The sequence below is a fragment of the Paralichthys olivaceus genome, chromosome 12, assembly GCF_024713975.1.
Source record: "Paralichthys olivaceus isolate ysfri-2021 chromosome 12, ASM2471397v2, whole genome shotgun sequence".
In the NCBI taxonomy this organism is placed as follows: Eukaryota; Metazoa; Chordata; class Actinopteri; order Pleuronectiformes; family Paralichthyidae; genus Paralichthys; species Paralichthys olivaceus.
This window is the reverse complement of record NC_091104.1, coordinates 11,066,903-11,080,178: the sequence shown is the minus strand read 5'-3', so window position 1 is coordinate 11,080,178 and position 13,276 is coordinate 11,066,903. Positions and strand designations below refer to the sequence as shown.

The following is a 13,276-nucleotide window of genomic DNA, read 5'->3' as shown; positions in this document are numbered from 1 at the left end:
TCAGCACACAATTGCCCTTTTGTTTGTTGCTGTTTTGTGGTGAGCGCCTCTCTCAAGGACGCGGTGGCTAATGTTGCCATTAAGTCATGCAAAACTGTTTTGTCTTTGTGGTAGCTTGTGATGAATCTCTCGGAGTGTGAATGCCGGGTGATTTAACGTTTGTTTTTCTCCTCTCTCCGTTTTCTCTCTCTGTGTCTCTTTCTCTCTGCCAGGTTCATCAATGCCAGGAGAAGAATAGTACAGCCTATGATTGACCAGTCAAATCGAGCAGGTAAAAAAACAACCCAGCCAATGTACAGTAGAGATCCGCTCCCTCTTCCTTTCTTTCCTCAGCATGAAGACGTCTTTTTCAAATCCTGGCATGCACATCATGTCTGGAGCCCAGATTTTGTTTTAAGGGGTACTCTACATTTTAAAACCCCTCTTCTCCCTCCTCTAACTCTTCCTCCCTTCATCCCCTTTTCTATTTTCTCAATGAGATGTGTTCGGCGGTGTGGGCTGTTCACTGATTGACTCTAATTGGAGATTTCCCAGTCTAAGTGGAGAGAGAGGAATATTAGCACTCTATCTGTGAATTGCTAATTGGACACAAGAGGAGTAGCAGAAATGCTAGCAGCAATTTATGACTTATCTTTTTTTGCACCGTTTTGTTTTGGGTTCCGCTCATTTTCTGCAGTTTTTTCATTTCATCCCCTCAAGAATCGTATTCATACTGAATTTCGATCCCAAGTCGTAGGAGCAGCAGATTTGATGTTTTGATTAAACGCCCTATGCAGGAAGAGATTTCCATGGAAAGCCCCATACCATTATTGGAGGACACATTTATTTTCTTTATCTATTTTGTTCGGATTACCAAAAAAAAGCCCAAAGTGAGTAGTAAACATCCCTGTCTGTGATCCCGTGGAAAGATTCAGTCACCCTAAGCTTCATTGACTGTGGCATTACCGCAAAGAAGCAGAGTAATTTGTCTCAGGGAGGGAAAAGCTGTTTTTGTTGATTAGCAAATTCCCGTCTTAAAAAAGATCTCCTACACACCGGGGTGGAGATCGTTGAGCCACGATTAAAAAGATGCGATGCAGTGGGCGTCTCTTTCTAAAGGCGCTGCACTTTTGTGTGGATCATTTGACAGGATGCCGCCAATATGTGCCAGTCAACAATCTCCACGGAAACAGCATGACTAACCGCCACCCCCCCTTAATCTTTTTCACGAATCACAGATTATCCAAGATAATTCTGTTATAGTGCCAGAGTACAGTGTTTTCTACTGTCTCCAAAGAGCATTAGTTCATTAGAGCTGATTAGAAACAAAACAATATACAAGTGAGAAAATTGATTGCTACTTTATCTTATATATCGTGACAGATCACGAGCTAAATCATTCATAATATTGGATTTTGCAGCTGTAAGATTCTATACGTGTTTAGATCGTATGTTATGATATGTTGGAGAGGAGACATATTTATTCTTGTGCCGTGATTCAAAAACTGACTGGGTAAATTTCCTGGCTTGGCAGAAATTCTTCCCACCCTGTCAAACGGCATGCTTTCTTCTCTCCTTCAGAGAACAATGTATCTCCTGTGAGTGTGGTTTTGAATGACACTGGCTGCGAGAGAGTGAGTGTGTGTGTGTGCACTTGCATGCATGAACGTGGACCAACTGTATGCGTGTGTGCATGCCACACGTCAGTCACTGCGGTCCACAAACATGAGCACAATGTCTTACAGTATGTTTGGGCTGGAGCTGGGACAATTGCTGATTGTCTGGTGTGTTTTCTCTTCTTCTTCTCCCTTCCCTCCCTCCCTCCCTCCCCCCTTTTTCATGTCCACGTTTTGACTACAATCAGGTTTTCTTCTTGATCCTTCAGTGAGCCAAGGAGCAGCGTACAGTCCAGAGGGCCAGCCAATGGGCAGCTTTGTGCTGGACGGTCAGCAGCACATGGGGATCCGACCAGCTGGTAAGTCCGGGGCGCCTCTCCTTGCTTGTCCCCACTTCAGTTTTTTTATGACATGCCTGCTTCACCAGACACCAGTTTCACCCTGCGTTATATCGCACAGCTGATCTACACTGATCCTCTTGTCTGCAGCATGAGATTTAGTCACCTCAGCGCAGCGTAGGTCCCCGAGTCGACCAAAACCTAATACTAACACGTGGTACACGACCACAGTAACCAGGCTGTCTGCTGCCTGTCTTGCTTGTTTTATTTATTTTTTCTTTCTAATCTAATACATGTGGAAAAATCATGAAAAAGGGATTTGCGGGATGCTATGCAAAGTAAAAAAACAACAACACTTCTTTGCATCTTCCTCTTAACGCACTCTGGTCATTTCCTATCTAACACTAACCAAACCTCATCCTCTCTGTACGTGGTTCTCCTCTGACCTCTCTGTGATTCAAACTCCCGCTGACCCTTTTTCTTCTGGCGTTTATCTCTTCTTTCTAGGGCCTATGAGTGGAATGGGGATGAATATGGGCATGGATGGGCAATGGCACTACATGTAACCTCCATCTTGTAAAGCAAAACGCAAAGAAAAAGGGGGAAGTAAGTACTGGGCTCTTTTCCTTGTGTTTGACACTTTTGGGGCTGTGGGGTTCTATTTTATTTTTTTCCCCCCACAATTCCCTTTCACTTCATCAGCACTATACCCCTCTTACCATAAATTTGCAGCAAGATGTGAGCCCCTACTCTCCAGCATCAACAATTATGAGCTAGCATGCAGGGCTGTTTTAGCAAGAGGGGGAGAGATGGGTTGCGGGGGGGGGGGGGGGGGGGGGCTGCAGTTGCCATGGATGAATTGAAGACTTGGTAAAAAAGGGGGACGCGTCCTGGGACAGAGAGGATCTGACTTGTGGCGCCAGACTACAGGAACGACAACAACAGAAGACAGAGAGGAAGAAACAACCTGGCATGGCATCGCAGAAATTTATTTATCACAACAGCGCCATCACTCTCCCCATCTTGGACAGCGAATGCAAATGTTGGACATTTAGGGAAAAAATAACATCTCCTGGGGAAGGGGCTGACGGGGAGAAATTAAGCAGGCTCCAGTGAAGCGATAAAGAAGGAGAAGTGAAACTGTCCTCCGAGTGACATAAATCTGTCTGGGGGAAGGATTGATGCCCAAATTATCTTATATGCAAAGACGGGAACACTGCAGTACATTACGGTCCTGAGCGAGATATACGGGCCGTGGGTGACATGGCCGATCCTTCATTGGGGGTTTGGTTTGAGCTGTGTAAAGGGAGGAATGAGTGCGGGGGGGGGGGGGGTGCTGTGTGTTTTGATTATTTTTTACTGGAGGGAGACGATTTAAGGGGGGGGCGGGGGTCGGAGACAAGCCTGACCCGAGACTCTCAGACAAGAGCAGGGAGACATGGAGATGAATTTATAAGGTTGTAGACACAAGCATGGCTGCGTCTAAAAGGAAGGGAAACTCTTTCACACATACAGATACAGTCCCTCAGTGTTACTGTCTTTCTCACACACACACACACACACACACACACACACACAATCCCCATACGGCTAAATGGCGGCAGTCTGATTAAGCCGGCCATTCCGCCTCCCGCTAGTGCCACAGTGCTGACATTTGAAAAATCAAGATGTATCACATCCCGAAGGCGGCGGGGCAGAAGAGATTTTATTTAACACCTAAACTCCCTTTGCCCAATGAGGCACAATATAATAACACTTACCTTGATTAAAAGAACCCTTTATATGTAAATGGAGACTGGATTTTCCGAAAGGGTCACAGCGGCAATTCTGCCGACAGAGATCATTTCACCCCTCTGGTCCTCACTTCCTCTCTCCCTCTTCCTCGGTGTCTCTCACTCATTTTCTCTCGTCCCCTCCTGTCGTTGCTAATGGCAGCAGGGAAAGAGAGAGAGAGAAAAAAGAAAAATCAGGAAGCAATGTTCCCTAAAACAGCCACACAGAGACAACATTTGCTCAGGTTGGCTAATTCTTAATATAGGGCTATATAATTTTGAGACTATTTAATTACGTAACATACTTTATGCTTCATGACCAATTACATTAATAGCTTAATACAGAGGAATATTATCCTCTCTTGATTTGATTACACAGCCACACAATATGGTGTATTTGGTACTTAATTATGGCCAGTCATTGAGCAGGACCGCTGTGCCATAACAGAAGTGCACAGCCCGTCAGGGAGGCAGGCATGCAGAGATGGAGAGATGGAGGGATGAAGGGAGAGAGAGAGAGGCCCAGTCTGTCCTCACTTATTGTCTTCAGATGGTTTTACCACTCTTGTTAATAAAGAAGGGGGGGTGTACGTGTGGGATGGGGGTGTCTCAGATCTACTTAACGGAATGACTGCAGCTTACAAGACTGGAGATTAGCAGCTTACAGTGTCAAAAACATCTGCTGGGCCTTTTAACAGGAGCTGCTCCAGGTTATATGGAGGCGAGGCCACCACCCATCATACCCCCCAACACCCCCCACATGATTTATTTGTTTTATGACCCCGGTAGTGGGGTTTTAAGAGACCCGCTCTGACAAACACGTGCATTTCAAATGAACTGACATGCAAAAGGGAGTATTAGAAAATGACACAGCTTTCCACCGATGAGACCGGCCATTAATCTTGGCCTTTGCTGTCTCCTCTTTTCCCCCTCTACCCTCCTACTCTTCCTTTCTCCCCTCCCTCACCGGGGCCCTCCTGCGTAATTTCTTAATTGCAGTGTACTAAGGTGGAGGAATGCAGAGAGTGAGCATGCCTAGTGACCTTGCGGCGACCTCTCCCCTCCTATTACAGCTTCTAATCCCCCAGGGGTTCACATTACAAAGCAGGCCGGCCCAGACCCAATCCCAGACCCAGGCCCCCTGGCTCCAGCGGGGACCCCCTGCTCTCACTTGTGTCTCCCCAAGGTCCAGGCCTCTGGACCAGCTATGTTCCCATACTCCAGTCCCAGGCTCCAGGAACAACACTCCCCCCATCCCCACTCACACACACACATCTCCCTTTTTCTTTTTCCTTCTGATTACAACAAACAGCCGTGTGAAGAGTCAAACTGTGGCACTGCTGAGCCAGCTCTGTGTCCTGGGTCCTGTCACAGTGTGAGAGATACCAGCATGCTGAGGCCTCTGCACATATGAAGTGGAGTCCATCTTAAGGGACATCAACATACCCCCCCCCCTCCCTTTCTCTTCCTACTTCCCTTTAATCTTATGTCTCGCTATTGTTTCCTGCTCTTTTTCCACCTAAGCTCAAAAACCCACACACCACGCATCAAGAGCAGTACTTGTGTTTTGCCTGAGATGCTTTCATTCGGGGGTGGAACCAGGCTTTTAATGCTCACTGTCTTTGGTTAAACAGCAAACCGAGCCCTAAATTATTCAATAACTTCTGCAAGAAACTCCAAATCAAATATGTTCACAGAGGCGCGTCCCCAAGAGAGAGCGCCGGCTCAGTTTGTCACTAAAGTCAGCTGGGGAATTAACTGTTCCATTTGTAAAAGTATTAGCGCTTCTCCACATCAATACAGCTGGTTGGTTTTCCTCACATCCTCCAGGACTTCAAGTGTCTGTGGACGACTGAGGATCATTTCCCAACCTGAGACCTGACCACAACGCTATTGGGCATTGTAAACCACTCACCATAGCCTAAAATAGCCCGGTGCAATAATGTCTCCCTTTACTCTGCGAAGCTAAAAGCGCTGAAGTCACAGGCGCAGTGTCATAAAATGTCTTTGATGTCAGAGTTGTGTTTAAATTGAATTAAGGCCTTGTTAATGGAGGAGGGGGCCTCGTCACTGAGAAAACAATGATTTTATCGAAGTTTACCGTTTTCCTCTCGTTCTGTCCTCCTCGCAGGTCTGCCAGGCATGACGGGGGAGTACGCACCTCAGAGCGGTCCTGTGGGCATGAGCATGGCCCGATCCACCTTCACCAACCCTCATCAGATGACCTCTCACCCCTCCCAGTTCCGACACGGACCCCCTCTCCACGCCTACCTGCCCGACCACCCCCACTCCCACCACCCGCATCACCACGCCCACCACCATCACCACCACGCCATGCTGATGCACGGAGGACCCTCGTCGCACCCAGGAATGACCATGTCTGCACAGAGACCCCCTTTGCTCACTCCCATTGACCCCAGTGCTGGAGGACAAGGCCTGGACATCCATGCCCAATAGTAGAAGGGAACTTTGACAACAGCAGCTACTACAAGAAAACAGTCACAAAAAAAAGAAAAGCAGCAGCTCACAATAAATCCTATTTTGAGACTATTTTTAAGAATAAAACGTGAACCCTTTTGACCAGAATTTGACACTAAAGAAACAGAATTCCAGATGAGCTGTGATAATTCTTTTCTTCTTCTTTTTTTTTTTTAACTTGTCAATTTTGTTACTTTCATCCAAACGGAGGACCAAGCTGACAAGAACACTTTGTAAAGTCTTGGGCTTTTGGTTAAGATCAACAGAGGATGTTCTGACGTACACGTGTGCAACGGATGGACAAGATGCACACATTCGAAGACAGACACACACACACACACTCACACTCACACTCACTTACACACCGTCATAAACATCGTTCTGTAAACTTTCATGTGACGCGCGCGCAAACGCTTTGAAAATAAAAATCACTCCGGAAAGGTTTTAAAAAAGAAACAACAGAAAGACTCCAAGAGTTATAACTACTGTAGTATAAAAGTATAGATAAATAAGTTAAAACTTGTGCATTTTTTGTTGATCACATGGTTTATGTTTCCTGAGCTAGTTTTAGAATTAAAGGTTAACCTTTTTCTCTCTCTCACACTGTGTGTGCTCCTTCCTGGAGGAGAAACTGTCTCGCAGCACAGCACTATAAAAGAAAAAAAAGAAACAATAAGAAGATGGAACATCTCAAAAAGGCTCCAGACCACAGAGGGCAATCAGGTCCTGTCCCCCATAAGAGCAGGGCATGATGGGAAAAGGCTGCTAAATGACACCGGATCTCTCCAGAAGATTCAGTTTGAACATTTGTCATGCCCCTTCTTCTTTTTTTTTTTGGTTCATGAATGAATGTTGCCCTGTAGGTTTTAAAGGAGAAAAAAAAGTTCTTTGTTTGAATTGCCCAAGCACTGGATTGTGTTGGTTTTATACATTTTTATTTTAATATTATTTTATTTTTTTGTACCCTGGACTCTCGTTGGTAAGAGCCGATTGAAGGAAGCTTCACAGTGGAAAAGCAACATCCTACGGCGCTTCTTTACCTGCGGATCAACATTCTTGCCATATACGGACGATACTGACACAAACGTTGATTCCGTGGCACTGGAGAAGCATTTGATGGTTGATGCACCAAAAAACCTAAAACTTTAAAGAAAAAAAAAAGGAAAAAAAAAAACCTTAAATTATGAACTCAATGCTTTTGGGGGGTGGAAAAAGCTGAGAGAATATTGTAACAAACTTCGTACAGAGTTCAGTCTATTAATTGTTTCATGTTAGATATTCTATGTGTTTACCTCAATTGAAAAAGAATGTTTTTGCTAGTTTCAGATCTGCTGTGGCATTGATATTGTATGTCCATGAATTCCTTCCTTTTTCAGCACGTGTTCCTCACTAGATGATAAGATGCCGTCTCCCTTAAGCTTTGTCAAAAATACATTAAATACTTGTATGAGGACTGTGACGTAATGTTTAAAAGGTGTTCAGTCACAAATGCTGTAATAAATATTTCATTTTTGATTTTTGTTAGATTTTTGTGTGATTAACTGTGTTACAAACAGACTTGTGTCCAGTTTCCCATTTTAATCATAATTAATTAGTTATTAGCTCATTATTATTATTATAAAATCTGCCTCTGATCAAGTTTCTCCTGTCAACAATGTTGTAATTTTTATTTTTTTCAAATACTCATCAAAATATATCAGTTAAGTTCCAGCCCTGTGAGCAGTGGCTTATTTAAACCAGGCCCATTTGGTTATTGAACAACCTCTTAAAACGACTTTGACAAATGACAGTCGCAATACATATATCGTCGCCATGGCAATTTATTTGGGGGCACAAATATGTTCCTCTGAATAATAAACAACTGTCAAATGCAAATGAAGGGAGCAAATTACACAGCAAATTTACCACCGAGCCACTTTAGCTTCAGACCAAACGATAAACTACAGCAGCAGTGAAGTGGAGATGGATGAAATAACTCCGGCCTTCAGGTTTTAAACACGACGGGCAAAAATGGCAAAACAGAAATCTTACATTTTCTGAATCTTTAATTTATGTTTAATTTGAGCACAGTTTGTTATGTACAGAATAAAGACAGTAAGTATTTTAAATATTTACTGCCTTTATAAAGTGGCCTTTAAATGAGCTTGATGTGGAAATAATGTAAGTTAGTTACTTCAGATGAATTCACTCTTCACTTCATCTCTGTCGTTCAAACAATAGTCAGGACTTCTCCCCGGTGTAATTGCTCCTGTAGTGAGAACCATAGCCCTCTCTCCCTCTCTCTCTCTCTCTGTCTGTGGTAGTGGCTGCTCTGCTCGTTTCTGCCGTTTTGCAGCGCCGCCTGTCGGACTCGAGCGGCACTGCCATCCAGCAGCACACAAATGGTCTTTGATAGGCCATCTCCTCTCTCTTTCCTCCACCTCGTCGCCTGTGTTCGCCCGCGGCCATCCGAGTCATAGCCTTAAACCAGAAATGACAACATCACTTCTCCTGAAATATTCTCTGCCCTTCTCACACAAGTTCGAGTCCTCTGCTTTCATGGCGCTGGATTTATCTTCCTTCACTCTTTAATTTGTTTTTAATTTTTACGAGAAACACTGTCTCTCACCGACACAACTCTGTGTGTTCCTCTTCAAATATAACAAGTAGCCGAGCACACACTTTAATGATATATGATTTAATATTATTTTTATTACACAATAACATTATTATTTAATAATAATAATCCCCATAATAATGATAATAATATAATTCAAGTAGATAGTATTATTATCATTTAGTGCACTTAAACTGGCCTGGCTTGGATTTTCGTTTAGAAGTTGAGCTGTATGTTTCTTATTATTTTCGTGTGGCCTCCTCTTTAAAAAAAAAAAAAAATTTCAGCAATATTTATTTTAAATTTAATAATGTGACCAGATCATTTATATTCTATTAATTTTTTTTTTAATTCAACAGGCTGCTGGCGTAAATTATATTTTATTTAGGATCAAACACAGATTTCCCTGTGTTAAAGCTAAGGCCTGTAGATTCATTTATTTTCCTCTTTTTTAAAACAAGAGAAAAAAAACAAAATAAAAGAATGATTCTTTTTTTTATTTCAAACCAAATATTTCTGGGAAAATGTCCACGCACAGAAAGCGTTTTTTCCCCTAAATGTTTAGACAAACAGTTCATTTTATGTTTATTTGAAAATATATATAATTTTTAAAATCATTTAAATGCATGTTAACGTACAGCCTGATTTCTTTTTGGGTTATTTTGTTTTTAGTTTGCATGTTGCGCAGGTTGTAATGAAATTCCGGACACAATACCTGCACACACCACCTCCGCATGTGTCACATGTTCTTCCTTATAAAAAGCTGGTTGAGGCCTCAACCAGGGGAGAACAACATGAGCATACTTTATTGGTTTTACAGCAGAATCTAGTTAATGAAGCCTCATCCTCTCTGAACTATTTAACACGTAAAAACTCCCTGTTATGTGTTCCTCTCTCTCTCTCTCTCTCTCTCTCTCTGTCTTTAGCTCCATTATTGTGTGGATAAAACGGAAGGAAGAAGTCCTCCGTTTTGTGCGGAGATTATCAGATGAAAAAGAGAGAAAACGTGAGGATTACTGTGGATGGAGAGGATTTTAATATTAATAGTTTTTTTTCCTCCTCTTTTCTTTTCTTTTTCTCCCCCTCCCCCTCTCCTCCTCCCTCCCTCCACCTCCTCCTCCTTCCCCCCGATGAGACAGAAGGTAGATTGCCTCTGCTGCTTTCCTTTTGCCGATTTGGTGTGACAGGGATGATGGATGATCCAGCCGAGCTAAACAACTCCTCCCCTTCATCTCCTCCCTGTCACAGCCAGTCCGGGCTGCTGCTGCACGAATAAAATAAGGAATATATTCCCCCTATGCGCTGCTGCACAATGCAATGGAAGACACTCACTGACGCACGGTGCAACAATATTAAAAAACAAAAGTCCACGCACACTTTTACGCGCTGCAGACACCGTGCGTCCGTGCGCAACAGAGGCGACATGTTAATAAAGCTCCTACATTATTGTTGAGCATGTGGTGAAGTGTGATCTTCAGAGAGAGGGCTGCAAGTGTTTTTATTTTAAAGATGCACGAGTTCGCCTGGTTGCAAACACGTTTTAAAGGAAAAGTTTATTTCTGCTGATGTTGGATAGTGGTCATGAAAACGGACGCGCACGCACGAAAGGGCTGCAACGTCCTTCGCTTTGCAGCTGGCTCTCCCCAAAATGTCTCGCTCTGGGGGACAGTTTTTAGGTTTTGTGTGTGTGTGTGTGTGTGTGTGTGTGTGTGTGTGTGTGTGTGTGTGTGTGTGTGTGTTGCCCTCCTTTTTTTCAACATTTCAGCACTTTTCTCTCCTCCTGCCATAAGGTGTTTCTATGGCTACGTTATGTAGGCCTGTGTGCAGCGGGTCAGAGGCGGGGGTCCCTGGGAGAAAAGGGCCGCATTTGGCTGATCATTTATCAATGTCAACCGCATAATGATTCTCCCTGCAGTCCCTCTATTGATGAGGATAATTACATTAGCTCAGAGTGACTGATCAATAAAGCCCAGGGAAAATGGTTTATTATAGCAGCACCCAAAAGCCTTTCTGGCTGCTTCTCTTTTTTTCTTCCTCTTCTTCCTTTTTCAGAAAAAAGAAAAGACAGGGTTGAGCAAACCGAACTCTGCAAAGACAATCGAGTGAGAGACTAAAACTTCATCTGGTCACAGATTTCATGTTGGAATTTCACTTTCTTTCTTTTTTTTTCCAGGATTGTGGTGAAGCCTGTTTTATCCTTTTCTTTCGGTTGTGCTGCTCGAAGTGAAAAAAAACCCTCGTTTATGTTTTCTTCTTCATTCAGAGCTCCACCATTTCATCACATGAGGGAAATATTTCACCCGAGCTCAGAGAGAACAGATCCAGTAAAATAGACAAGTCGTACATGATCTGTTTCTACAAATAGTAGTTAAACAGCAGCTCATTTAAAACCTACAGATTCAAAGGTTCAAATTGAAATGTTCTTTTTCTGACTGATGAGGAAAAGACGCTCAAATGGCAGCAACACCTGATGCAGTGTTCAAAAAGGCCTGAGAATTCAAATTTAAAAAGAAATCTTGTTTTGTTGGTCAAGTAGGAAAATGACTCCACTGAAATAAACACATAGACGGTCAGTGCACGGACCCCCCCCCTCTCTCTTTATGTGTATGTGTGTGTGTGTGTGTGTGTGTGTGTGTGTGTGTGTGTGTGCGTGTGTTCTTTAATTGTCAACAACTCATCCCCTGCAGGAATGTTGCAAACTCTTGCGCCTTAATTCTCTTCGGTGCCGCGCGCCAGCTCCCATTTGCTGCTGATGAACGTGTCTGCAGGAGACAGCTCCATTATCTGTTTATCATTTATGATCGTGTGTGTGTGTGTGCGTGTGTGTGTATTCCTCAGACAATGGAGGGAGAAGACTCGCCTGTACACGTGCACGGAGCCACCGATGGCTCCTCACTGCCCTTTTCACGAGGACGAGGCACAGGCTTATTTATTCGATGGCATTTTGATAAATAAGAAATTAGGGTTTTATCTAAAAAAAGAAGGTCTTACATGTTGGAATATTAACTACATTTGCGTAAAATTGCCCAAATAGGGTTATTTGTATATATATATTTTTAATAATGGAAAGTAAATAACAAATAAATCAAAAATATAAAATGATAGAACAAATAAGAATTAAAACAAATATGCAGCATTATTTTAGAGAGAGGCTGCAGAAAATGAGAGTTTGGTTTCGGGGGGAAAACATTTAAAAATAGAAAATAAATTATATGGGTGATACTCGACCAGGACCCTCGTGCGCGTGGCCGCCGGTGGATTTGAATTAGAGACGATTTTTTTTTCTTTTCACACTTCAGTGGTGCTTGTCTTCTTAAAAATGAGTGACAGTCTCCCCCCACCCTCCTTCTCCTCACCCTCTCACCACAAACACACACACACACGCAAGAAGACCCCCACAAAAAAATTATCTTAACGATGTAAAAATCATAATTAGTGAAATAACATGGCTACAGGGGCTTGAGCATTTGCACAAACTGGAGATTGCGGTGGCCAGTGTGTGTGTGTGTGTGTGTGTGTGTGTGTGTGTGTGTGTGTGTGTGAAGATGCTGGGGAAGCAGAAAGAAAAAAAAAAGGGGGGGGGGGGGGGTTGCATGTGAGTGCAGAATAAATAAAGCGCAATAAAAAGGGAAATAGCCGCAGCTTAGTGGAGCCTTGAGCTACTGAAACCTTTATTTCAATCAGTTAAGATTTAATTAGCCGAGCCCAAGGCCTTCTCCATCCAGAGCTGTGCCTGTCAACATTCGGCCGTTTTCTCTTCCCAGTGAAATAATCACAGTTTTATGGCTCGAGAGGAGATTCACAAATAAATCTGCTGCTTTATTCCATTATATGAAACTATATGAGTCCGAGCAGGGAAACCATCGATCCCCTTAATCTGCTGTTGATTCTTTTTTAATTTTTATTTTAGAAATATCTTACAGGAAGCTGCAGCAGAGTGAGACACTTTCACAAGAAGTGTAAATAACAGAGGAAGGGATGAGAGAGGTAGGGGAAGAGAGAGAGAGAGGGGGGGGGGGGGGTCTCTAAAATATAAAATGACTCCAGGTTATTGATTAATGTGCGTATATCTATCAACTCAATTAATTAATAACTCACATATAATATAGATGTTCGATGGCTTAGGGGGGAGAGAGAGAGAGAAAGAGGAAGAGAGCTGCATGGCGCCCCCTCCCCACCACCACCACCACACCCTTGGGCGCACATGTTGTTACAGGAGGGCGACCCCTTCTGGAGGCCAAAGTAAATGTGTTTACAGAGGGAGCAGATGTGTCTCCAGCCTCGGAGACTCTTTACTTCGCATTTCTGCAGAAAATATTGAGGAATCCCATCATCTCTACACACTGTCTGGATTATTATTCACTTTAAACTCACGTACAAATGTCTCCGGTCACTCTCTTTGCAGCCTGTTCTCTATGCACAGAGATGATAAGACCCTGACCCCCCCACCCCCCACCCTGCACACTCTCATCTCATATTTACTCACAGGTAGAGAGC

At 43.3% G+C, this 13,276-nt stretch overlaps 1 protein-coding gene across 10 annotated transcripts in view; it reads left to right on the top strand.

Annotated features, from left to right (window-relative positions):
• Positions 1-7,698, top strand: part of meis2a (Meis homeobox 2a) — an 85,217-nt gene extending 77,519 nt beyond the window's left edge. For 3 of the 10 annotated variants that reach the window (XM_069535501.1, XM_020098182.2, XM_020098183.2), the window contains exons 10-13: positions 213-271; positions 1,865-1,954; positions 2,441-2,539; positions 5,837-7,698. In XM_069535501.1, the coding sequence (XP_069391602.1) occupies positions 213-271; positions 1,865-1,954; positions 2,441-2,499 (208 nt within the window). In that variant the 3' untranslated portion in view covers positions 2,500-2,539; positions 5,837-7,698. Of the gene's footprint in view, positions 1-212; positions 272-1,843; positions 1,955-2,440; positions 2,540-5,836 lie in introns of all 10 variants that reach the window. The other 7 variants (XM_069535497.1, XM_020098176.2, XM_020098178.2 and 4 more) reach the window with 3 other exon arrangements.
• Positions 7,699-13,276: the final 5,578 nt, after the last annotated feature.